General features: G+C 33.9%; 3 protein-coding genes across 16 annotated transcripts; 2 read left to right on the forward strand and 1 right to left on the reverse strand.

The window, feature by feature from the left end:
• The first annotated feature begins 16 nt into the window (after nucleotides 1–16).
• On the forward strand, nucleotides 17–1944 carry LOC109859336 (60S ribosomal protein L18). The gene is made up of 4 exons (XM_020437493.1): nucleotides 17–105; nucleotides 248–334; nucleotides 1075–1281; nucleotides 1412–1944. Exons 1-4 carry the CDS (start codon nucleotides 103–105, stop codon nucleotides 1679–1681), a joined length of 567 nt encoding a protein of 188 aa, XP_020293082.1. The 5' UTR covers nucleotides 17–102; the 3' UTR covers nucleotides 1682–1944.
• An 873-nt stretch (nucleotides 1945–2817) lies between these two features.
• LOC109859351 (cAMP-dependent protein kinase type II regulatory subunit) lies at nucleotides 2818–15521 on the forward strand. Of its 10 annotated transcripts, XM_020437516.1 has the most exons (11): nucleotides 6344–6676; nucleotides 7407–7541; nucleotides 8063–8132; nucleotides 8214–8388; nucleotides 9362–9453; nucleotides 10573–10656; nucleotides 11402–11508; nucleotides 11843–12104; nucleotides 12250–12408; nucleotides 12534–12636; nucleotides 12907–15521. In XM_020437516.1, the coding sequence occupies exons 4-11, from the start codon at nucleotides 8349–8351 to the stop codon at nucleotides 13035–13037; spliced, it is 978 nt and encodes a 325-aa protein (XP_020293105.1). In that variant the 5' UTR covers nucleotides 6344–6676; nucleotides 7407–7541; nucleotides 8063–8132; nucleotides 8214–8348; the 3' UTR covers nucleotides 13038–15521. The 10 variants fall into 10 exon arrangements, with proteins under 10 accessions (XP_020293103.1, XP_020293112.1, XP_020293104.1 ...); XM_020437517.1 differs by lacking the exon at nucleotides 8063–8132; XM_020437521.1 differs by lacking the exon at nucleotides 8063–8132 and having other exon boundaries at nucleotides 7517–7541.
• Nucleotides 15522–20921: 5400 nt separating this feature from the next.
• On the reverse strand, nucleotides 20922–23462 carry LOC109859353. Of its 5 annotated transcripts, none has more exons than XR_002250703.1 (7): nucleotides 23214–23462; nucleotides 22980–23128; nucleotides 22790–22884; nucleotides 22451–22566; nucleotides 22203–22368; nucleotides 21691–22072; nucleotides 20922–21599 (listed from the first exon to the last, which is right to left on the reverse strand). XR_002250703.1 is itself a non-coding variant. In XM_020437524.1 (6 exons), exons 1-6 carry the CDS (start codon nucleotides 23262–23264, stop codon nucleotides 21756–21758), a joined length of 1047 nt encoding a protein of 348 aa, XP_020293113.1. In that variant the 5' UTR covers nucleotides 23265–23460; the 3' UTR covers nucleotides 20922–21755. The 5 variants fall into 5 exon arrangements, 1 of the variants encoding a protein (XP_020293113.1); XR_002250702.1 differs by having other exon boundaries at nucleotides 20922–21140; nucleotides 22451–22597; nucleotides 22668–22884; nucleotides 23214–23460; XR_002250701.1 differs by having other exon boundaries at nucleotides 20922–21612; nucleotides 22451–22597; nucleotides 22668–22884; nucleotides 23214–23460.
• Between the last annotated feature and the right edge of the window lie 444 nt (nucleotides 23463–23906).

Below are 23906 nucleotides of genomic sequence, written 5' to 3' on the forward strand. Positions count from 1 at the left end.
CTCGATCTAAATAATGAAAACTGTCAGTGGTGACCTCTCTGCCGTTTCCGTTCCTTTCAACCCACGTTCTTCTAGGCCTCGTGTCTTTTCCGCTTTGTCAAAATGGTAAGACGATGTGTCGATCTTTGATTTCGTTGAAAAATCGAGCGATATCACGCTGTTGTATATTAAATCGCGACAAATACGCTCGTGTTCATCGTGTGTCAGGTTGTTTAAATTCATTTTATAATAAGCATTTCTTTCGCAGGGTATTGATATTAATCATAAGCATGACAGGAAGGTGCGGCGTACGGAACCGAAGTCGCAAGATGTGTACTTACGACTTCTCGTCAAGGTAGGATTTACATTCAATATATTTGTTAGAAATTGCGTTATTATCAGTTAAATTTGTCTGTGTGTAAAAAACCTAAGCATGCACGCATAGAAAAAATTAAAAAAAAAAAATTCTGTCTGTGTGTCAGTGTTTTCGTTTTTGCACATGTTTTGGTTTTCAAAATTTTAGTTTTGAAATAAAAGATCGCGACTGGATGAAATAATAATAATTGTATACTTAGGATTTATTATAAATTAAAACTTTAGTAAAAAGATTCCACTTCAAATCGTAGTAAAAAAACACTCTAAGTATTTTTAAGCGTTTTGGTTGCAAACACAAGTTGAGGTTAGTTTTCCTATTTGGCTGTGTATGTAACAAGTCTCTTTTTATTTCTTTTTTTTTCTATTGTTTAAAGTTAAGTTAAACAGAATTTAAAAAGTTATCAGAGGCATATTTGATAAAACATGCGAACTGCACTCTAGATCAGATCTTTTTTATAGACTGATATAATTTGAAAGTTCGCTATAGAAATTTGTCAACTATCTTTTCTCGCTTATTTTTCTTATAAAAAAAGCGATTATTCTAGTTGACACAAAGTTTTGTTTATTTAAAAAAATTAAAATTTTGTAATATTCTAGAGAAAAATCAGTTTTATATAAACCGGTGAACATTCCTTCGGATTCTTTGACCTATATGTCACTTGTTTCTGTTCTATCACAAACTGAGCCTTGTTTTACCAAGTGTTCAATTGATTGTTTTAGCTGTATCGGTTCCTAGCAAGAAGAACAAATTCCAAATTTAACAAGATCATTCTGAAGCGACTCTTTATGAGTAAAATTCATCGACCGCCTATATCTCTTGCGCGTGTTGTGCGATTCATGAAAAAGCCGAACCGAGAGAAGTGTATTGCTGTAATCGTTGGTACCGTCACTGACGATGCTAGAATTTTTGAAGTTCCCAAATTGACGGTAATTATTACTGTTGTGTCATTTTCATAGAATATAAAATTACACACATTTGATATATATGATATACCAAGTGTGTGTGCATTTTATCTAATATCACAAAAACGTACGATAAATTAATGTGATCTTACAGGTATGTGCTTTACGTGTGACCACGAAAGCTCGGGCGCGCATTTTGAAGGCCGGCGGTGAGATCATTACGTTCGATCAGTTGGCTTTGCGAGCCCCAACCGGCAAGCGCACGGTTCTGATGCAGGGTCCACGCAAGGCTCGCGAAGCTGTGAAACACTTTGGTCCAGCACCTGGTGTGCCGCATTCGCACACGAAACCTTACGTGAGATCCAAGGGTCGGAAGTTCGAGAGAGCAAGAGGCCGTAGACGCAGTTGCGGTTATAAAAAATAAACTTCTCACACTCTTATTCGACACTCAATTGCAATCTTATTTTAGACTGTTGAGTGTGAATGGTAAATAAACTTAAGTTATACAATAACTTTGTTTTTTTCTTTTTTATCTTCTACTGTGCATATATATATGTATGTTGAGAAATGCTTATCACACTTGTGAAACAATTTTTTATACATACTTTATAGTTTCCGAGAGACTTGACCAACAATCGCACATGTAGAAATGAGAATTTCAAATAGAGCATATGAATTTTGCCCAAACATGGAGTTATTGATATTTTGATACAAATTTATTGCCTGATATATCTTTTATATCACAAGAAAAAACCCATCTAAATCCGAACTGATGCAGTGCGACTGTTTTTCGTGCACATTAAAAAAGATCAGATTTTATATATATATATTTCCTTCCCCAGTTCCTAATTTGCGTGTCAAGTACCACAATAACGCACAATGTGGCACAAAAGCGGACTTAAGCAGAGCGTTAGATTGAGAAGAAAAAAATCGAATTCAATTTAGCATTTTGGAGTGAATACTAATGTGAATATAGATCATAAAAATTATAGTATGCAACATTAATCGCATATCTGCCGACGTAATGTACACAAGATACACCTGTTGACAGAAAGTGCTTCATTATTCGTTTCGACAGAAAAAAATAATTTACGTTGATACGCGATAGAGCGTATCAATCGTTTCTGATCGGCTATACCATACGGTCGGATTGCGTGCGCAGTAAAGAAGGAGAGATTCACCGATATTTCGGCCTCTCTCGGCCGTTTTAGGCGAGACACAACGTGTATGTGCGTGTACGTACATACATACATACATATTTTAGTAAAAGTATATACACACGCGAGGTGTATAGTATGTACACGTATATACGTACACACACAAGTTAGCCGCTTGACGCGGCGCGGTGTGGCTCGAGTAATACATCAGTCGCCATCTTAGCAATCGCGATCGGTTCCCTCTTCGCACTGCCGTCGTACGTTCCCGCGCTTGTGTGCGCAGCGTTGTTTCGACAGGCCAGGTAGAGCCCGTCGACGAGAATCAACGCAGCCAAACAACCGGGGAGGAGAGCTCGCCTGCAAAACGAGGCGGCAACGACGGCGGCGGCGGCGGCGGCGGCGGCGAACGACGACAGGGAAGCAGCCATCAGCGCGAAGTGGGCGGTGTACGACGCGCGAATACACAACTCGGTTTTTCTCGCTTTTATTTGTGACAACTTTGGGGTCTCGGCACGTCCGATTAATACACTTGCCTTCAATTCCGCGCGGGTGACGTGGTGTAGAAAATTACGGTACACCGTCGTCGTGACAGGACGATTAATATAGGGCAGAGAGAGCGGAGAACAAGAAGTCTCGCTGGAGAATCGCAAAGAGTTAAGCGTGAAAGAAAAAAGGAAAGATAATCTCTCGTTCGTGAGTGAATCGGTGAAATAGTATTTTTTAAACGGAAGATGAGCTGTCAACGTAACACTGGCAAAATTACGGTGCCAGAGGACTTGCGCGACGTCCTGCTAGAGTTCACGATCAGCTACTTACTGGAGCAGCCCGGCGACATTATCGACTACGCCGTAGATTTTTTTACACGTCTTCGCGATGACCGGAGGACGCAATTAATTCAGGCCGACACCTGTGGGTCCACACCTGACGAGTCCGTAGACGACGAGGGTGAGTCCTGATGATGTATACATATATGTATGTGCGTATATATATAATATATATAAGTATATATAATATATATATAAGTTGTGTACTTTCTCTTTGCTATATATTATATATATATATATATATGTATATGGAGCTAATTAACATAATTGATGTAAACTAATGAATGTGAGATATTTCAAAGATATAATGGGCAAGTGTACACAGTAATACCGTTATGAACAAGGAAGGGATTAACAGAGATTAGACTTAGGGTTAAAGTAGTACTTTGCAATAGCATTAATGTAAGCTTGTCTCTGTGTATTTTTTTACAGATATGAAAAAGAGAAGATAACAATTTCACATATAATTCTCTCATTCCTCTTTCTTGATCCCTTCTCCCTTCTGTGGAGACATCTCTCAAGAGTGATTCCATCAATGACTGTTGATCTTCCAGTAATGAACTTGAGATAACTTTTGATCCATAAGTTTAATACATTTGTAAAAAAAAGATGATCTTCCTGACGTCCAAGTTTATTAATCTTTACAATATCAACTTATTGTAACTATCCAATTTTTAGGTATCCATATATAAAAAAATCATGGTGTAAAAAAACAAAAGAATTGCGTCCGTAATGTCATGATCAATCAAAAATTGGTTCCAAATCTAGCACAAATTTGTTAACCCTTTAAGTATACACGTATCTTCGTCGAATACTAAGTACAGATATTTGAATACCTTACCGTCTTTTATTACATGTTAAAATATATAAATGTGTCTAAAACTTTAATTAATCGATTGTTGTCTATAGTTTAACTCTTTTGGGAAATAATCTAGCCAATTTATTTGCCTAAAATTTGTTTTGTTCCGATTGCAATTTAGAAAAAGAAGAATCAGTTTTTAAGCTCAAAATTCAGAAAATGTGATACTCATTTTTCTATATTTAATTTTTGTACAATTATATTTTTATGGAATATTTTAAATTAAATCTAAACGAACGCACAAAACAAACAATATTATTTACAAAATATATAAACAATTAAATAATAAATAACTTAAGTTAAATAACAACTTAAGTTAAATATTCAAATAAGTTAAAAATTAAATGTTAATTTTATAATAGTTATAAGTTAATGTTATGTTAATTTTTTTATTTCAATTTCCGAAAACTGTTATAAAAATAATTTATTAATTATTAGATGTTTTAACTCACATATTTCTTGAAATGACAGATATTGACTCGAAACATCAAACGCCATATTCGTCATATCGAATTACGGGCTAAATTTTGATTGGCTGCTATTGCGCATCTACAGGAAATACATCTTGTTTCCTTACACCAAAAAAACCTTGCAATTTACGTATTTAATATATTGTTACGTTAAGTCTGAATTATACAAATCATTTTATATATATATATATATATTTTTTATAGACTTCTTTCTTATACGCTAGTTATTATTCTTTTGCTTATTTTTTCCTCTCTTTCGCTTTGCTGATTTAAAAATTTGAAAGGTTATCAGGTGCCAAGGAAGAAAGAGAGAAATTTCCTTGAATTTTACAAGAATTGAAAGATGAATTAAAACCTATTTGGTTTCTTTTTTTTACATTTGTATATTTTAAACATTAATTATTTTAATTAGATAATTGATAATAATTGCAGATTTGTGCTACCGTATATATAAAAATATCACTTTATACACATATAATATTTATATCTTATTTTGCGTTTGAAGTTTCGTGTCTCTTTTTTTACTCTTTATTTATGCCATTTTCATTTTAAACTACTTCTTATCAGTCAAGAAAACGCAGTCGAGTTTCTTTCGTATACATTTGTTCTTTGATTAAGAGAAACGAATGTTTATGTAACTCCGTGTAATTCTATGGCTACGATTGTATATACGTTCTCTGTATTTTCCTGTGTTTTACTTTTGTATATTATATCATCTTGCGTATATCATTGAGAACATTACGTGCGTATAAACATCACGTAGTACGTAATATATACTGAAAGATAATAGATGTGTTTTCATCAATCTATTTTTATTCTCATCATTCATTCATTATTCCGTTTATTTGTGCGTCGCTCGCAATTTTAGACTCTGAAGAACATTCCGACGCCACTAGAGATTGCTCGGAATTAATAATTTATTCGCATACTTCGATTCAATCATGTCTCTCTTTATCATTTATCAGACCCGTATCTTTTAGTTCCGCTTGGATTCAAGTCGATAATCGATCAGCAACCCTCTCCTCGCTCCCATCAACCCTCTCACGTGGTTTCTTCGTAACACTCTGCCATCTTCCATGTATCAACTCGCTGGATAAAGCCTTCGGGGTAAAACCTTTGGCGATATATTAGCGTCGCAAATACAGGGCGAGCTTCAGTCCTCGAGTTGCATTCACGAGGGATCCGTTCTGTGTTCGTATCTCGGGAAAATTTACAAGTAAAAAGTGCGTGTGGATATAGTCACTATCGTACGTTAGAAAAACTTTTTGTGAAACTCACCCTTCGCGCTCGTTAGTTAGTTTGTTGTTTCGTCGAAAACTCCGTGCTAAAAGTTTCGTGCAACTACTTTGGCAGTCTTCGGTTCGATCTGGCTGAACTTCTCGCGAGACCTGCGCACAATTTAGGAAGCAACACCGTGTCCCGCCAACATCGTCCGGTCAGGCGCTCTCAGAGAGGGTCGAGATTCTTGGGTGATTGGCGGTTTCGACAGTTTCACCCGGCGCTTTGCTGGTGCAGCGAGACGCGCTCTCGCTTATTCTCTTGTCTTGATTTTTGCCTGGTTTTTTTTACGCGTCGCGGAGTTTAAATCACGCCGGGAGCAATTCGCGCGCACAACATCGGGAAATCAGTCTATAGGATCAGAAAAAGTGTCGAACTATGTTTGAGTCACGCGATCATTGAGAAATATTTTTTGAAGACTTTGTTCGTTTATTTTCTGCGCGATTGTGGATGTGTATATAAGAAGATACACGTACACACACACACACACACACACACACACACACACACACACACACACACACACAATATGAAACAAAAATAATATATTATCTGTTCCAAAGTCTTGTACAGCAGTTACACGTTCATATGCACAGTAACGCGCATATTTTAAGATAAAGAAATGTTTGAGAAAACGCAACTCTTCGTAAAAATGATTCGTAATACGTCAGTAGATATTATTGGCAATGTTTTATTTAAGTTTTAATCATTGAAACGTCTCAGACGCGTGCCAGTAAATATTTCTCTACTTTCGTGCTGTAAGTTTCGTGTGTCTTTGATTTCTCTCGCACACACACACAGATTCAATACTTCCTGGTATACATCTTCGCGGTAAATATTTATTCATGCAGATTTAATGAAACGCGTTAATACGTCGCGGTGTGATATATATCGTCAAACTCGACATTAAAATTTCGTTCCTACGTCGAGAGCTTGTACCGTGCCAGCGATTTCGAAACTGTATCTCGCGGTATCGTGATTGCGTAGAACTTTGTGAGAGATGCGCGGAAGAGATACTAGTTGAAGATATTTTCCTCATGCTGTTTTCTTTTATTAGTGTATGAAATAGCGCAAATTCACGCGAGTCGGTTGGAACGTCGAAAATAACTCGCAAAGTGGTCGAGTTAGTTTTGTCTTTTCTCTTCAAAGTCGAGTACGGAGGGTGGGTAGGTGAAACATATATCTTCGTCAGAATTATCCGACGAAGAACTCTCCACAACTCGCGCACGGCACAATTGCTAATTGACTTCGATGCGCTGTTTCACCGTGATTTCAGTTCTAATCCAACTCAGGCCCGTGAGACCACATTTCTATTCGAAACATAAATTCGTGGCAAATTGGATTTTAATCGCTCCCGGAGCAATTCAAACCCGCTTCATCCGCCATCGGTTCGTTTTCCGACGTAATTGCGAATCTAAATTTTAATGCGTTTTGTTTTTTTTCTTTTTTTTTTTTTTTTTGTTTTTAATTATGTGTTTTCAGTTTTTTAACTACAAAGAACAGAAAAAGATGCGCGTTTAGATTACTAGGTAGACGATATATCTCGTAAGTGCATTTCTAGTTTGTCACCCGAGATGTGGAACGATCGCGCTGGCACATGTTAAATAGGCGTCCGGTCGTTTAATTGTTCGTTTCACGCGTGACGTTATGTAAAATATGTTTGTACGACAGGTCGATGGAATGCAGAAGAAATATCGTAAGAAAAACGCTGAGTGATTACGATTGCATCGCACAAAATGTGTCTTACAATCGGTAGAGAAAATACGCGCAATTATCTTTTTTTTTTCGTGAAAATTCGGCTTTTTTAGCAAACTGTGAAAACTGTGAAAATTCAATCTTGGTCTTTATGTACAAAAGATAACAAAAAAAAAAAAAAAATACAGAAACGCATTTTTTATACATATATAAATTATAAAACAACTAGAAAACATAAATATGCAATTGATAGATAAATGTAGAAATTTAATGCAAATCAGGTATAAGTTGAAATGTAAATGTAAAATCGTTTTACAGAGAGATTACATTATGTTCGCGCGTTCGGTTTATTTTTTCTCCGGAACATTTTGTCTGTGTATTATTACATACATATTCAATATATTTCTCTCTCTGTGTTTCGTTGAAATGTCTCTCGCATTATCAAACATATGTCGACACTTCTCTTGTGTTCAGTCAAATTAATTTTTTTAAATTTTTATAATAAAAATATGATACAAGCAGATGTAATAATTTTTTAATATAAGTTATAAACTATATTAGTGATTCGTCTTCCCCTCATGTGTGTAAAAGTGTCAGTCATATTTTATACAAATTTTATTTTATATCATTACGTTGTAATGGATTTACACGTAAGCCGTATATTTATAAGTAGATCGAGGTACCTCGGTGAAGACAACAAAACGTGTAAACTTTTTTACCGAAGTGCAGAGGGTGTATTGCACGTGTGCCTGAAAAGGAAAAAACTTGTGCTCGTCTTTCTTGTGTTTCCCTTTTCTTCACGGACCAAATGTCGCTCATCTCCGTTATTGAGCCAATGGATGATAAAGGTGCGCGAAAAGAGATACACACGCCCTGTACATACATATACATACACACGAACACATGTAGTGCCTTTTATTATAAATTAATAGCTAGACATAAAGGGGCTTCTCAGGTACTCCGTTCTAACCATATTGAATTATGTGACGTCACAAGCGAGAAATACACAAATTTTTATCGTGCGATTATTCAAGTACTTTTTTTTTTACATGGCACCGTACCAAATATTCGAGAATACAAATATAAGATTCACAGAAAAAAAATATTTCCTTTTTGTGAAGAAAAGAAAAAAATTCTTTTTTTTACTGTCTGTGTTTTTAGAATTACTATTCATAAATCTTGATGTCGATTGTCGCAAGATCTATTTTCAATGTAAATATACGATAGATAATACAAATATTCGATACATGTACATTAGATGCGCGTTTATCAATGCGGAACAATAAACCGGACGGGTTTTCGACGCATTTTTTACTAATCTATACTACCGAACGCCCGATACTGGCTCGGTAAAAAGTAGTTTATTTCACTTATGTAAGTTGCGTGACGAAAATGTATGACTTTTTATAAGAGAGAATTTTCTCACTCGAGAAGTTCATAATTTAGTGTGACTGCAACGAGAGTACTTGAAAACTACACGTATACGAATAACAATATTGTTTTTATTCTAAAACCGTTCCTTTAGCATATACAAAATTTATATCGATTCAAAATTTTATTTGTTCTAAAAAGAATAGTAGAAGAGTGTTGCAAGATAAGAAAGAATAATAGGAAAATGTTATTCTGTTGAATAATATATACAGAGAGTTTTGTCTTTATATACGTATTCATCTATTTTACATACATATTCTTTCACCTACTATATTATTATTATATGTATATATTTTATTATTTTTAAACTTCGAAAAATTTTGTTTTACGCGCAAACTATTTGCTCATAATCAAAGTGATATTGAACAAAAATATTTCTTTATATTTCAGAGCCACCGGTCGGTCGGTTTGCTTCTAGAAGAAAGAGCGTTTTCGCAGAGACTTATAATCCCGAGGATGACGAAGAAGATGACGGCTTCAAGGTACATCCTATGTGCGCATTGTTCGCAAAACCGTCAATTGCGAGTTCGTTTATCATCAGTTATTATCAATTTTCCGCAACTTCTTGCTTTTTCAACAACTTTAAGAATCTTTTCGATAATGATAGAAAATTATGAAACGTCGTTATACAATATTATATGTCTCCCCCGTTATAGTAATGTGTGTGTACACGAGGGGTATATATAATATTCTGCAATCTATTAGGGCACATTGCGTGTTCCCGCCTTGCGTTCCTCCCCCTCTTTCTTTCTCTCTCCTTTCTTTCCCGACATGCTGCCGCGCGAATGACGAAACGCAAGCGAAGAGGTTACTTTGCTCGACGATGCGAGGCCGACGATGTACCTTTGTGACGTCAGGCCGCGTGTTCGATAACCTGGCACGGACATGATTTACATACACATACGTACACTACCTTGTATGTACACAGACCGCCACTGAATCGTTCCGCGAGAGAGGAAGTAGGCAGTCCCCCTTCTTGTATGTACAATATGCTGACCTACTCGTCGGTCTCTGCGGCCGACCGGGCCGACCGACAGCGGCTAAAAGAGAACGACGCGTAGAAGGAGATGTCCTCCCCTCTCGCGGAACGAATCAGTGCTGGTCTGTGTACATGTGTATTTAGAGAAATTCTCATTTTATTAACATTTCTTTTGCTAAAAAAAAAAAAATGTTTACAAAATGCCGAACACCAACGTTGCACTCGTGCAATAATTTTTTCGAACTAATTTTTAAAGAAGTTTATAGGAAAATTTTAAAGTTCCTTGAATTCTTCGTTCCATGGTCAACCGGCGCACTTATTCTCGAAAACTTGACCGTACGACACATGAAACTCTTAAGATTCAATTGAAGCCAATGCCCCAAAATGCAAATCCGATCAGCTTTCTCTGACCCAACTTCATGTTTTTAAGAGAGAGAGAAAGAAGCACTTTTTATTCGAAAGACAATGTCTCAATCGGAAATGTGATAGTTCTTATCAAGTTGTTCCATGTAGAAACAAGCAGTTCCATGTAGAATAGATTTTACCGATGTTTTCTTTTTTCACGTACGCGAGCTGAATTTTTTGTCCAAAAAAAGCGTTTATACGGTTTATTAATTTTCAGATGGTTCATCCAAAGAGCGACGAACAGCGACAAAGGCTCAGCGACAGCGTCAAAAACATTCTTCTATTTCGTGCTCTAGATGTGGTGAGTTGAATAAACTGATGTGTTCATAATTTGAATGAATTATTTACGTGTCATGAATTTGTCACTTTATGTTGCTATGAAAATTACATTGGATTGCTGGTATTATTATTGATTAAACTAACACAAAATATGATACACGATTTGGACAGTTATCTAAATATTTTGTAATAAAAATGAAAGAAAAAGTGACAAATATCTAAAAAACCAGTCAGTCGTATTTGGTATTTATTTCAGCCACATTGACATCAGAAGCAACGTGAGAAATCACATAAAATTTTTATTTCGGAGTTTACATAAAACAAACTAAAAAAAATTTTTTTTTACTTGCATGTTACCACTTTGGGATATTTCGAGGCATAAGTCGATAAAATTTTTCGAAAACTTCTTTTCCGGGTTTGCAACTTGATAAATATCTCAAATGTCGCGTAAGGTCTATTTTTGCTGAAATAACGTACGTAGATTGATATACGTTGACTGTGAGTTATGTACGTGTTTATCAATGCGGAAGAAAGAAGGAAGAAGGAAGTGTCAAACGGATTTTTATCAGTTTAGAGAGTTATTTTTTTTAATTTTTTAATTTTTATTTTTGTCTTCTCTCGAATAACCAATACCATTGCGATATTGACATAACTTCGCAGTTATGAAAATGATGACGAGTAAATTCTGAAACGCGTAAGACAATATACATTACACATATATTGCGTCCTAAAACGTTTATGCACGTCTGATAAAATTACTTTTGCAGGAACAAATGGCGGACGTGCTGGACGCAATGTTCGAAAAAACCGTTCAACCGGGTGAATTTATTATCCGACAGGGCGACGATGGTGACAACTTTTATGTGATAGAGAGGTAATACTTTTTCTTTATATACTACAGTTAACGTATCGATAAGCTTCTCCCTTCAGCTGAAAGCTCCAGTGAACCGAGATGGGATATATACACACACCAGTCACCAGTTACTGCTTAAAGCTGAAAATATTCGAGCGCAGTCGCGTTCAATAATCCAGTTATTCAACTGTACATTTTATCGCAGTTTGAATTATATCAAAATACATTGTTTTATAACAATATATTATTCTTAGTAATATGTCGCTTGAATTGCTCGAATGAGACGAGAATTCTTGAATTTTCTCGAGTTATCTGTCGATCGTCACCATCATTATTGTCACTTCTCACATTTCAGAGGAAGATTCGAAGTTTACGTTAAAGACGCCGTCACAGGAACAGATAATCTTATTCACACTTACGATAATCGTGGCGCTTTCGGAGAATTGGCTCTTCTATACAACATGCCCAGAGCAGCCACCGTTAAGGCCATCACGACCGGCACACTCTGGGCTATGGATAGGCAAACTTTCCGACGTATTCTTCTCAAATCCGCGTACAAAAAGCGTAAAATGTACGAGACTCTTATAAACAAAGTGCCGATGTTGAAGTCCCTTGAGGTAAGTACTATGTTATATTTTCTAAAATAATATATACTAACTCCCTTCCTCTCGCAAATTGGGGACTCGTGAGTTAAAAACAAAAATTGATAGTTCAACGATTTTTATGATCCGAACTATATTGAACGCGGAAATATCTTTGCAGCCTTACGAACGTATGAATCTAGCAGATGCTCTTGTGCCGAAACACTATTCCGATGGCGAACAGATAATTAGACAAGGCGACACGGCGGACGGGATGTATTTCGTGGAGGACGGCGTAGTCAGAATTACTATACTCGGCGACAACGGCCGTGAAATCGAGGTGCATTTACGTTACTTAACTTAGTCCCTCTTTCTCCACGTTGTAAAACGATCCGATCGCACAACAATGTCAAACGTTAAGACAGCTTGGTGTTGAATTAATTCAGTATCTTCAATATCTTGTAGATTAATCGTGTTCCGGCTGGTGGTTACTTAGGTGAGTTAGCACTCGTGACGCATAAACCACGCGCTGCTTCGGCCTACGCTGTAGGGGACGTCAAACTAGCATGTAAGTTCATTTCATTCTCGCTCACGAACTTCAAATTGGTAGATAGCCAGTGACGGTAATACATAGATAGCTTGAAGCAAAAATAACGACGCTTACTGCAATAATTAGACTTGACTCAAATTGTATTATTAAAATTTTGTTCTAAACATTTGTTTGTTTTTTTCTACATGTCATGTGTTTATTACTAAATTCACGCGAAAATAATTTATATTTCCCCTTTTTGAAGTGATTTTTTTATTTATTCAACCGAGCATATTTTTGCGCTTACAGTTTTGGACGTTGAGGCATTCGAGCGCCTGCTCGGTCCGTGTATGGAACTTATGAAACGTAATATCGACGATTACGAGGATCAACTAGTCAAAATTTTCGGCAGCAAAAATAACATCTCCGACATTCGATGAATACTTTACGGGAGACAGCGCTCGTCATTGTCGTCGTAAAGAGGACACGACATTTTTCGTACAGTATAATGAGCACAAAAAAAAAAAAAAAAAGAACTTGTATCACCTACTTCTGAATCTCATCTTCGTGTATTTCGAGCGTCGTCTCGAAGTAAACAACTATGACTGTTCATTTTAGACATATACCAGTTAAGATTTGTCGATGATAGTTACCAAGTTTATACCTACCTACGCATTGAACAAAAACTAATAGGCTGCTCGACTGTACATGTATATTACGATACATGTATATTGATAAAACTTCTTTAAGACTGTGCTAGATCAAAGAGAAATGGAGTTACTACAATTTTATTATACATATTCTTGGTCGTTCTGCGAAATATTATCTTTCGTTTATGTCTTTCGAAATTGCAGTTGTAATACCGATACAAAGTTACATTATCATTTGACTTGTCCCCCGATTAATGTAACATCATTTATCTTCGTAACGTATGTACGATTTTTCAGTATTCTCGCGCATCACTCAATTTTTAAACAAAATCGTGGGGAGGGAGAAGCTTACATTTGTAAGATAATCGCAAAAGTCCAGAATAGTTAATAGAAAGAGAATGCTCTCCTCTGACACGTATTCCTCTCTCTCACTCTGTGTCTCTCTCTTCTGGTGGAAAAATAAATTAAAATAACAACTACGAGAATATTATCTAATTGATACAAATCTTGTAATGTTTCTACGAGATACACACACACTTACACGTGCATATCATTTTCCCAGATAATGAAAGTACTGGTATCATTATAATATTATCATTATTGGTAATTACCGTTATTGGACGTTGCTAACACAGACACGGAGCTATATAATATAATATTCTTTGATACACTCCTTTAATAGCATTATATCTTCATAAAAGTAGGTCAGACAATCAAGACTTTATTTATAATTTGCTGTGTAACCTCCACTTTATGAGCACGCACGCGCGCTACGCGCACACACACAAATTTATACATAAGCGCACATATTCGTAAGTTTTAGGTTTATTAATTTAATTTAAGTTAACATTCTCTTGCTCCACGTTACTGAAAAAAAATCAAAACTTTTTTAAGACATTAAAAAATTTTATTTAAACTAAAAAATTGAATAAAACAATTCACATAATTTCTTTAAATAAAATAGATAGATGATTAATTAAGTGCCAGATTTGTGTGTAGAAATGCACTCTATTCTACTAAGTTTTAATCACATTTTTTAACATTTTTATCAATAATTCAATTGCAATATTTTTACTCAATGATTTTGCACAATTTTAATGTCTCGAGTACGCCAGACTCGTGTAGATGCATTTTCATAAAATGGTCTCTCAAAAAAATACAGGAAGTCCCGGAATAAGCGAATCTTCAGGATTGGCTTAAATGTGCGGAAATGACGTGATGCAACACGCGTAAAGAACAATATATATTTTACACGGATATATGTACAGTATGTACATATATCCGAGTGTTCATCATCTGTGTAAAACTCTAAAAAGTGGAAGTAGAAAAGAATTCTCAGGGAATTCTGTCGTATTAAAAAAAATGAAATACAATTTCTCACAGAAATTTACATATAAAGTTTTCTTTTTTAATTAAAATTAGGATTTTTTTCGGTGTGTGAGAACTGCGCGTTTAAGCCAATCTTTTGAAATGTATCCTGCCGACAAATCGTGTTAACTAACTTATAAATTACCTGTCAACTTATTTGTATTATACATATGTATGTTGTGTATACATGTACAATACATTCATCATCATGATTAAGAATCAGTTCAATCTAGTGAACTCTGTACTTGGAATACTCACTTTTGCGCTTGGACATCGGCCACAACTAAAGAGCAGCTTTTCTATTTTTTTTCTTATATCTCTCTTTAGTGAATTTTTCTTTGGTCCAGACGTGAATAATTTATCATTTATTTCTAAAACACGCGTGAATTCTGTAGTACAGTAAAGAGTTCACTGATTCGAAGTCAGAAAACGATTCAATTATTGTACGAAAAAAAAGCGAATGCTAGTCAATTTCTATGATCGCGCTGTTCTCATATAATAGTACTTTTCTCTGACATTTGCGCTTGTTTCAAAATAAAAAAGAGAGAAGATACTTTTTATTGCTATTTATTATTTAGGCGATTGAGATACGAGAAGATAACGAGAAGAGCGATAGAGCTTTTTAACCCTTTCACTGGGGTCGCGCGGCTTTAATTGAGTAATCTCGAACCTTTATTTTATTTTTATGCTCTTAAGAGAATCTCAGAGAGGTAAACTGACTTCTCGTTAATAACTGATGCTACTTCTCGCACTGCATGATTAAATATGCATGGATTTTACAAAAAAAAAAAAAAAAAACCGTCGATATAATAAACACGATAGCGTCTACAGCGAAAGGGTTAAATAATGACATACTTGAAAGAGAAAGAAAAGACGGACGAAAAGTGAGACAAAAAAAAAAAAAAAGAATAACGTATTGAATTGTTGCTAAACAGTCGTGTTATATTGATTGCTTTCTCTTTTTTCTTCAGCTAGTAAACAATTTAAAGGTTTCGCGAAAGTGTTTAAGTATATATATGGAATATATATATGGAGTATATGTATATGTGTGTGATGGATACGAGCATATATGAATTATAGTTAAAAACAAATATCCAATATCTTTCGGCAATAATTCCACAATGCCCTTTTTTCAACGTAATGTCGACGTCTTTAGTCTTCCATTATATCCATTATGTCTCTAGACTGGGATGTTATTTTTGACTGAGTATTCCATTCCTTTCTTGTAGTCTACAACGGAAATAAGAAATCGGTGTATCTTACGCAAACGATCCATAAATTTCAATATGATTGACAGAAATGATATCTCGATCGTTGTTAAGTTTATGTGAAACTCTATACGTACGTATCACAAAAAAAAAAAATCACAAAAGAAAAACGTTTAGTGCATTGAAAGTAAGCTCGATACGCGTATAAGTACTTAATTGTGTTAGGCTACATTTGATGGATTAAGTGTAAAAGCATTGAAGTTATAGAGAGTCTGTCCATTCGATTGCTGTGTATATATAATATCTACAATGTGATTCGTCTTACGTGTTGCGTGTTGACCTTTGTGTATGCGTGTGTGGTATGTTGTGTGTATATTTGTACGTATGGCCGGTATTCACACATTCTTGTAGTTAAGATTGTCTTAAACTTATCGTTTTTAAGATGCTATAGGGGCCATCTCTCATTTGGCCACATAGCATCTGAAAATGAACATAAGACGATCTTAAATACAAGATTCGACTATGAATACCGATCTATGTGTGACAATCGAATCTAATTTGTTAGTTTATGTTGTTATATTCTCGATATAGTTTACTCTCCTACATAGTTATATACATATATATATATATTTTACGTGTTATTGTCATTGAAAGTAATACAGTATACCGAAATATGTTCTCTGCGTAAATATTGTAATATAGTTGTATTATTTATAGTTATTGTTTGTTTTCGTTAGAGATTCTCGCTTTTCCATTTTGAAACGGATATGAAAGATCTGAAAAATTTTGAAGAATTAAATTTTGTTGATTTTTTTTACATATATATATTTGCGATCTACATTGCTGGACAAAATTACACAATGTGTTTGTATTATTTTATATATTATATGTTTATGTATATTCCCCACATGCGCAATGAAGGCTGTTCAATTTTTTGTTGTGCTAGATTTTAATAGATAATACTAAATTAATTTAATAATAAGCAGTTTACAGCCACAACATAGAAATTTTAATTGTTCCTAATGTTATTGGAAATTTATAAATTAAACGTTGAAGAGTTAAATTAAAATACTATAAATGTTTCTTAGATTGTTTCGAAAATTTTAGTTGAAGTCTCAACAATTATCATATCTCATCAATCGTTTTACGAGATCTTTCTTTGACGTAAAATTATTCGAAATATTTTTGTTATGTGCGCTAACGATACTGAATTCTTTCGCGAAGGAGAAAGAAGAAAAAAGATTCTCTCTTGCGGAACGATTCAGCGTCGACCAGCGTGTGCACGCGCATTCGAAACAACGTAAAGCGTTTGCTTTTGATCCCATCAACTATTTCACTATTCTAGTCCAGAGTGACATGTAACATAGAAAATATTTCCGACCAAATACATAGCGTGAGCATCAAAATAAAGAGTCGATGAAAGTTGACTGCATTAAGAATAATTTTATAACGATTGCAACGTGCCAGAGTAATATGTTTATTTTCTATGTTTATGGTCTTTCCTTACGTATATGTTTCCTTACGTATGTGTTAATTTTTTCTTTTGATTTATGAAATATATATTATTACACAGTGTGTGTATATACAATAGTAACCCGACGTACACAAAGATGAAATAAATCGATTCCGCGAGAGAGAAAGAGTTGTTTTCTCCTTTTACATACTGTTTTCAGCGAGCGATCGACAAGAAATGGACAGCGGAGAAAATGAAATGCGTAGAAGAGGAGGACTTCCTCTCTCGCGGAACGATTCGGATGCCGATTGATGAACTCACTGACATAGTTGCGATCTTAGGATCACTGATATGTAAGTGTAGTCACTACCGCATATTGTCGCGCGCGGCAATATACCGTTGTGTATGTAAACGGACCAATTACAAGGAGCAATTTCGATCCTTGTCTATCTTGACGATTTTCGAGAGAGAATTTGATAAATTCTTTTTCTCTCTCTCTCTTTCTCTCATATGAAAAGAAATCGAAAATTCTTCAACTAACGTCGAAACTCTTAAAACTCTTCCTAATCAGAAGAAATTGTCCGTTAAATTTATTTGATCGATCTTCAAAGAAAATTTTTATTTCACAATCGAGATAATTCGAAGCTTTGGCCTCACACATATACGTTTGAAATAATTTTCTTTCTTCTTAGCTCTTCGACGAATCGCGAATTTTTCGCCGGTCTTACACATTTCTCGTGTAAAATTTTCAAATATCATGTAATAACTTTGTAACTGCCTCCCTTACTGTAACGCTTACAGTGATTTTAAATATTAGTTTCGTATTATATGTACATCACAAATGAAACTTTATACGAATCTAAATCTATATACGTGTAATATATACATATGATTCGAGAGAGAAGAATTTTCGCGAAATAATATCTCTATAAATTCTCAAGTCATGCTTAAATGCACTGAGAAAAGCAATACGAGTTTCTCGAACTCGATTGCGTGCTGACAATCGTCTGGTGTCACACACAAGAACGTTTGTTTTTGTCAAGAAAGTGTCATATTCTATTCTTATACACATACATTTTGTGTATCCTTTGTTATTATCTATAAAATCTTGTTATTTATGTGCGCGCGCACGCGCATATAACACCCGTCTGTTCCTGAGACTTATGCCCTTTTTCCATTCTGTTCTTAGATGTCAATAATATCAGCAATTTTGCTAAACAACAGACATGCGCACTGTTTTTATTGTTAAAAACCAACCGAACAAGAATATCTCCATTATGAGCAGTTGTAAACTTGTAAAGAAAATTCACAGCGTGCAGTGCTGGGAAACAATAGATAGTTAAAAAAATTTAGAAGATAAATTTTGTTTTAATTTGTCGCCAGTCCAAAAAAAATCGGAATGATGTCTGAGATATTAATTGTTGAAATGTGAATAAAATTTTATTAGTAATATATTATACATATGTACGCGCGTTTATCATGTTGTATTGTTGTCCAAAAACATTTTCCAACATTGTACGCATCAAATCCTCGTTACATTCTATTTTTTATCACGCTTTTGATCCAAAGCTTAATAAGGAGAAACTTTCTCGCTGATTATAATAAATATTTCATAAATTTAAGATACATAATTAGCTTTGAGATATGTACATGTTGCTTGAAGCGAGATGTATTGCATGTAGCAGGTAATATCAGAACGGTTTCCTTATGTTCCATTAGTGATGTAAGAACAAAGTTGATCCTAGTGTGTTTTTCTCTGGGTGAGTTGTGTACGAGCCATTTATTGACAAAGAAAACTGCGCACATACGAAGTACATTTTATTTTATAGTCCAAATTGACGTGTATATTTTCATCAAAAATGTGTCAAAGTTGCTCGTGTAATTTTACCTATCACTTAAAAAAAAAGAAAAAAGAAATAACAAAAATGTGTCTTTAATATTTCTGATTTGAAAAGAAAAAAACAACAATTATATTTAGTTGACCAGTAATTTTATACGTTACAATGATCTTATTACGTCAAAAAGAAATTTGACAGCATCTTGACAAGATCTTGTAAGACGTGGTACAGTTTCTTTTGTCAAGTGTGCGCGTACACAGAGCGTTATTATTATGCGTCCAAATAAAAATATGATTTAGAACGCGATCTTTTCCCGATGAGATGTATCTGAACAGAATAGATTTTGTATGTACATATAAGTATGCACATGCGCGCGTAGAACGATTTCTAGCCGTAACAAGTGTTGTAAGTGACGAGATATATAGTAATGTATGTACTTAATGTTTCTTGGTTTTGCGATGTGTTAATATTCTATAAAGAAATACGCATATATATATATATATATCCATATATATATATACATATATCTATATATATATACATATATATACATATATATATATATATACACATACACACATCTAGGATGTTTGCTTTAATTAGCGCCCAGTAATTATATGACGCTATTTGTTGTAGAAAAAAAACGCCGAACAGTTTTCAACTAATCTTTTCTGCGCGATGAAACAGGAATTGCTAATTTAAGTTTCTTTAAGCACACACAGCTGTCTCTTGAACGGAAGACACACTTGTGCGAGCGTAGAGAGTCCGTATGCAGAACAAGGAACCGACTCGCGCAATTGTCGTTAATATAGAATAACGTCACGTAATTTACTGGTCGCTGACTGAGAAATACTATATACATATACATTTATATTTAGATATAAATAAATAAAAGAAAAAGAGTTGTTAGGTATTATAGTATGTATAACAAAAGTTGTGCACACACTTTGGTATACTATACTAACACACACGCAGTATAGTATATAATTATATTATTATAAATGTCGACACTCGTTTCCAGCTGGTCTGATCGGGTATTATTCTAATAATTGAGATGTGTTGAAAAAAAAAAACCTCGGCAGCAATGCGATTCAAGAACGATATCCAAGAACCGCATGCAGGCAATCCAATTTATTGTACGATACTGATGCAAATATATGTCCAAATAATTTGTTAATATATCGAAGAGAGAGGTAAATAGATTTTATTAACAATTTTGTGTATGCGCTGTAAAAAGCAACACACAAAGATTTATCCAAATATGTAACACGGAAATAATCAGGGATAGTGCTGGGAAAAAATTTTAAGCAAGGGCTTGAAATGTATCTTGAATACATTATATCAACATGTGTAAAACATCATATTAGAAGACGATTACTTTATTTATTATAGGAGAGGAGGATAACGTGTTACTAACGTATATTAAAACTGGAGAACACACACACGATTCTCGATGAGTATTATTAGATAGTTGAAATTATATTATTGTCGATTCAATTCAAACACTATAATATTGATATTTATATATAAACAAAAAATACTACATCTCTATTTGATAATATTATTTCTGCTTTAAATTGTGTACTTTTCCCAGTGCTGATTAGTGGACGAGAATAAATTAAACGAGTATTTATACATTAAATAAAATCAACGAGTATTTGTACATTTATTTATACACGCTTGTAACAAAAATTTGTAAGATGCGCGATCGCACACAATACACACGTCCAGTTTTTTTTCTCAGTTTTAAAAAACAATAAACAGAGAAAACTTTATTTATACTTATATAAAACATGTACAAAATAAATATCAGACAATTGTAAAGATTTATTGCAATGCTTTACAGTGGTATATTATAATGCTTAGTAATTAGCGGTTTGTTTTGTTTCTCGTCGATTTATTGTTATACTGAGAATCATAACACAAAGATGCTATAACAACTGACAATATTTGTAAACAGCGATTGTTCTTCGTCCATTATGTTTTAGAATTAATGATACTTGGAATTGTTTATTTAGAAACCAATCTGTAATTATTTTTACACATATTACAAATATCGATTGTTAACGTCAATTTTTTTCAACAATATTTTGCAGAAAGAAAAAGAATGTAAGTTCTTTCAACATCTTTTTTGTTTTTAATATTTCTTGTATATCTATATAAATGCTTTTTTGTCACGCGTTTATTCAAATGACTACATGAAACAAAATCGTATTTGTACCCGTAATTAGTATCATACCTCGTACAATTAAAGAAAAAAAATATCAAAATAATTATTTTTTCAATTTATGCTATCAAGCGAGAAATATTTTTCCAGAATCTTTAACTTGATCGAAAAGATATTGGAAAAAGTTTTACATCAAGTTTTGTTAAATATTTTCTATAATTTCATATTTTGTTTTTTATACATGTTCATTTTTTTCTCACATACAAATGTCGCACAATCGTTGGACGCAATTAGATTTTTAGAGTATTGACTATTTTCCTGTTGAATAAAACTTGAATTAAACTTATTTTTTTTTTCATTGTTAATTTACCGTATCAATTTATTTCTAATTTTTATGAAGTAATCTTACCGGTAACAACATCTTTTGTGTCCCAGTTGTTTCATTCGCTTTATGATAGGAACATATTTTATAGTTTACTCAGGGCTGCGAATCATCATATCGGTCCTTTGATGTACGATCAATTCCATGAAAGCTAGCGCTATCAATAACGACCAACCAATTTGCTCTTTATAAACATGACTTTGTTCATTATACATATTTCTTAAATCTGAATTTATTAACACATTCGGCAACCGTTCCTGATTTTTCATCAATCCGTCGCTCTCCTGCAGCAACTTTTGCATCATATATTGTGTGGATAAAACTTCGTTATCAAGTACAAGTCCGTAAATCTTTCGTAAAATATACTGCCGAAGTATAAAACAATTTTGCGCTACGAAGTCTATGTTATCTACAAAAAATTAGTAGCAAAATATGAGCTTTTATAAGAGAAAACGTTTTACTTTCAAGTGATAATTAAATATTAAACTTTAATCATTCTATTTTATGATTATTTGAATGTACTGTAGTAACTGTCTTACTGTCTAATTTATAACTTAACGTTGCTCGATACGACATAATGATGGCGTTTATTATAGAGTGTTGCACGTAATGGTCATAAGATTTGCGACTTAACAGATAACCGCGAGTGATTTCTTGCATTATATATCGATCAGCTTTCGGTAAAGTAGCTGCAATCGGTATTGTCTGGAGAAAGAAAAAAAAACATATGATTATATACAAAATCTCTTAACTCAAAGGCATCTTATGTCTAATTGACATCTGTTACCATTTGAAGTAAAGAATGAATATTCTTTCTCGATTCATTTTCGGGAAAGGATTTGAAACTCCACTGTAACACTTTGCAATCGCGATTCAACAGTGCCCAGCTGACCATGTCCTGTCCTACGTAAATACCCAATACTGTATTGACGTCCTAAAATATACACTTGATGTGTTTGATGCGTTTGAAAACAAAATTTAAAAAAACTATTTTTTTTTTTTACCTTCTGGTCATCCCAGGTCGTTTGTGGCGTTAACACCAAACCCTTTTTAATTTTTTTCAAACCTTTCTTCTTGCCACTTATAATCGATTTGTAAAACTTGTATAAACATTTGTTGTTCATACCTTTCACTTTCAGTAGATCCTCTAGCGAAACGTAAGGTCCATTGTCTGTGCGATATAATTCTAAATTCTTTACACGTTTCTCAGTGATAGAATACCTTTATATAAATAGAGTGTTTTTCAACAATAAAAAATAATCTACATATAAAAAAATATATTAAACAAAATTGCACAAATAAGATTAACTACTCACTGTAACAGATCTTCTTTACTTTTGCGATTTATAATATTGAGTATTTTCTCTTTATCTTCCTCAGAAAAGATTAAGTCTGAGCTATCAGTTTTGGAGTTTTTGCTGCTCATTTTAGATCCGAGTATATTAAAACAACAGTGTTTATAGATCTGTAGAGATAATAAATGTGGAAATAAATATTATACTTAACATTTGGCAAACAATTTCTGCCAAGTATATGTATGAAATTTTTACCTGTGTTAATGGAAGTTTAGTTAAAGGACAAAACACTTTTCTCAGCATCATGATTCACAAATTATTGTACACAGAAGCATCAACATTTTATAAAATATATCGTCTGAGTTTTTCAATAATTTTATATATTTTTATAGACAAGTATATATGAAACAGTCATGTCCTCATTTACATGCTTCAAGATTTATACAACAAAATTAATATAATTAAATATATTAATGTAATTAAATATTTAAAACAGCTTAAATTTCTAAAAAAAATGTTTTTAACATTATTTCTTACACAAACATCGTTGTATTTTAATAAAATATATTATATAACGTGCTCATCAGCTAAAAAGTGAACTTTTCAAACATTAGTATTCCTCTGGAATAAACTTTTTTTATTTTATATTTTTATTTACTGTGCATTTTAGCCAGTATTCAGACACGTCGCAAGAAGACACGTTTTAAGGTTAAGAACAGCGCAAATTTTAAGGTTAGACTCGCAGTTCGTGTACAGATCATAGAGATATATTCATATATGTAATACTCCTATATGGCTAGTTGAGCCAGAGATGCCAACTCGGCCCCGCTTACAGCAAGCAACAGCGAGTGGAGGGGATACGCACATAGGCGAACAGCCGTGTACGTGTGCGCTCGGCGCTTCGGTCCGCTTCGGGCGGTAGAAGAGAGCAGATATATAGAACCGCTC

This window comes from Pseudomyrmex gracilis, unplaced genomic scaffold (genome assembly GCF_002006095.1).
Source record: "Pseudomyrmex gracilis isolate BER0280 unplaced genomic scaffold, ASM200609v1 scaffold_258, whole genome shotgun sequence".
NCBI classification, from domain to species: domain Eukaryota; kingdom Metazoa; phylum Arthropoda; class Insecta; order Hymenoptera; family Formicidae; genus Pseudomyrmex; species Pseudomyrmex gracilis.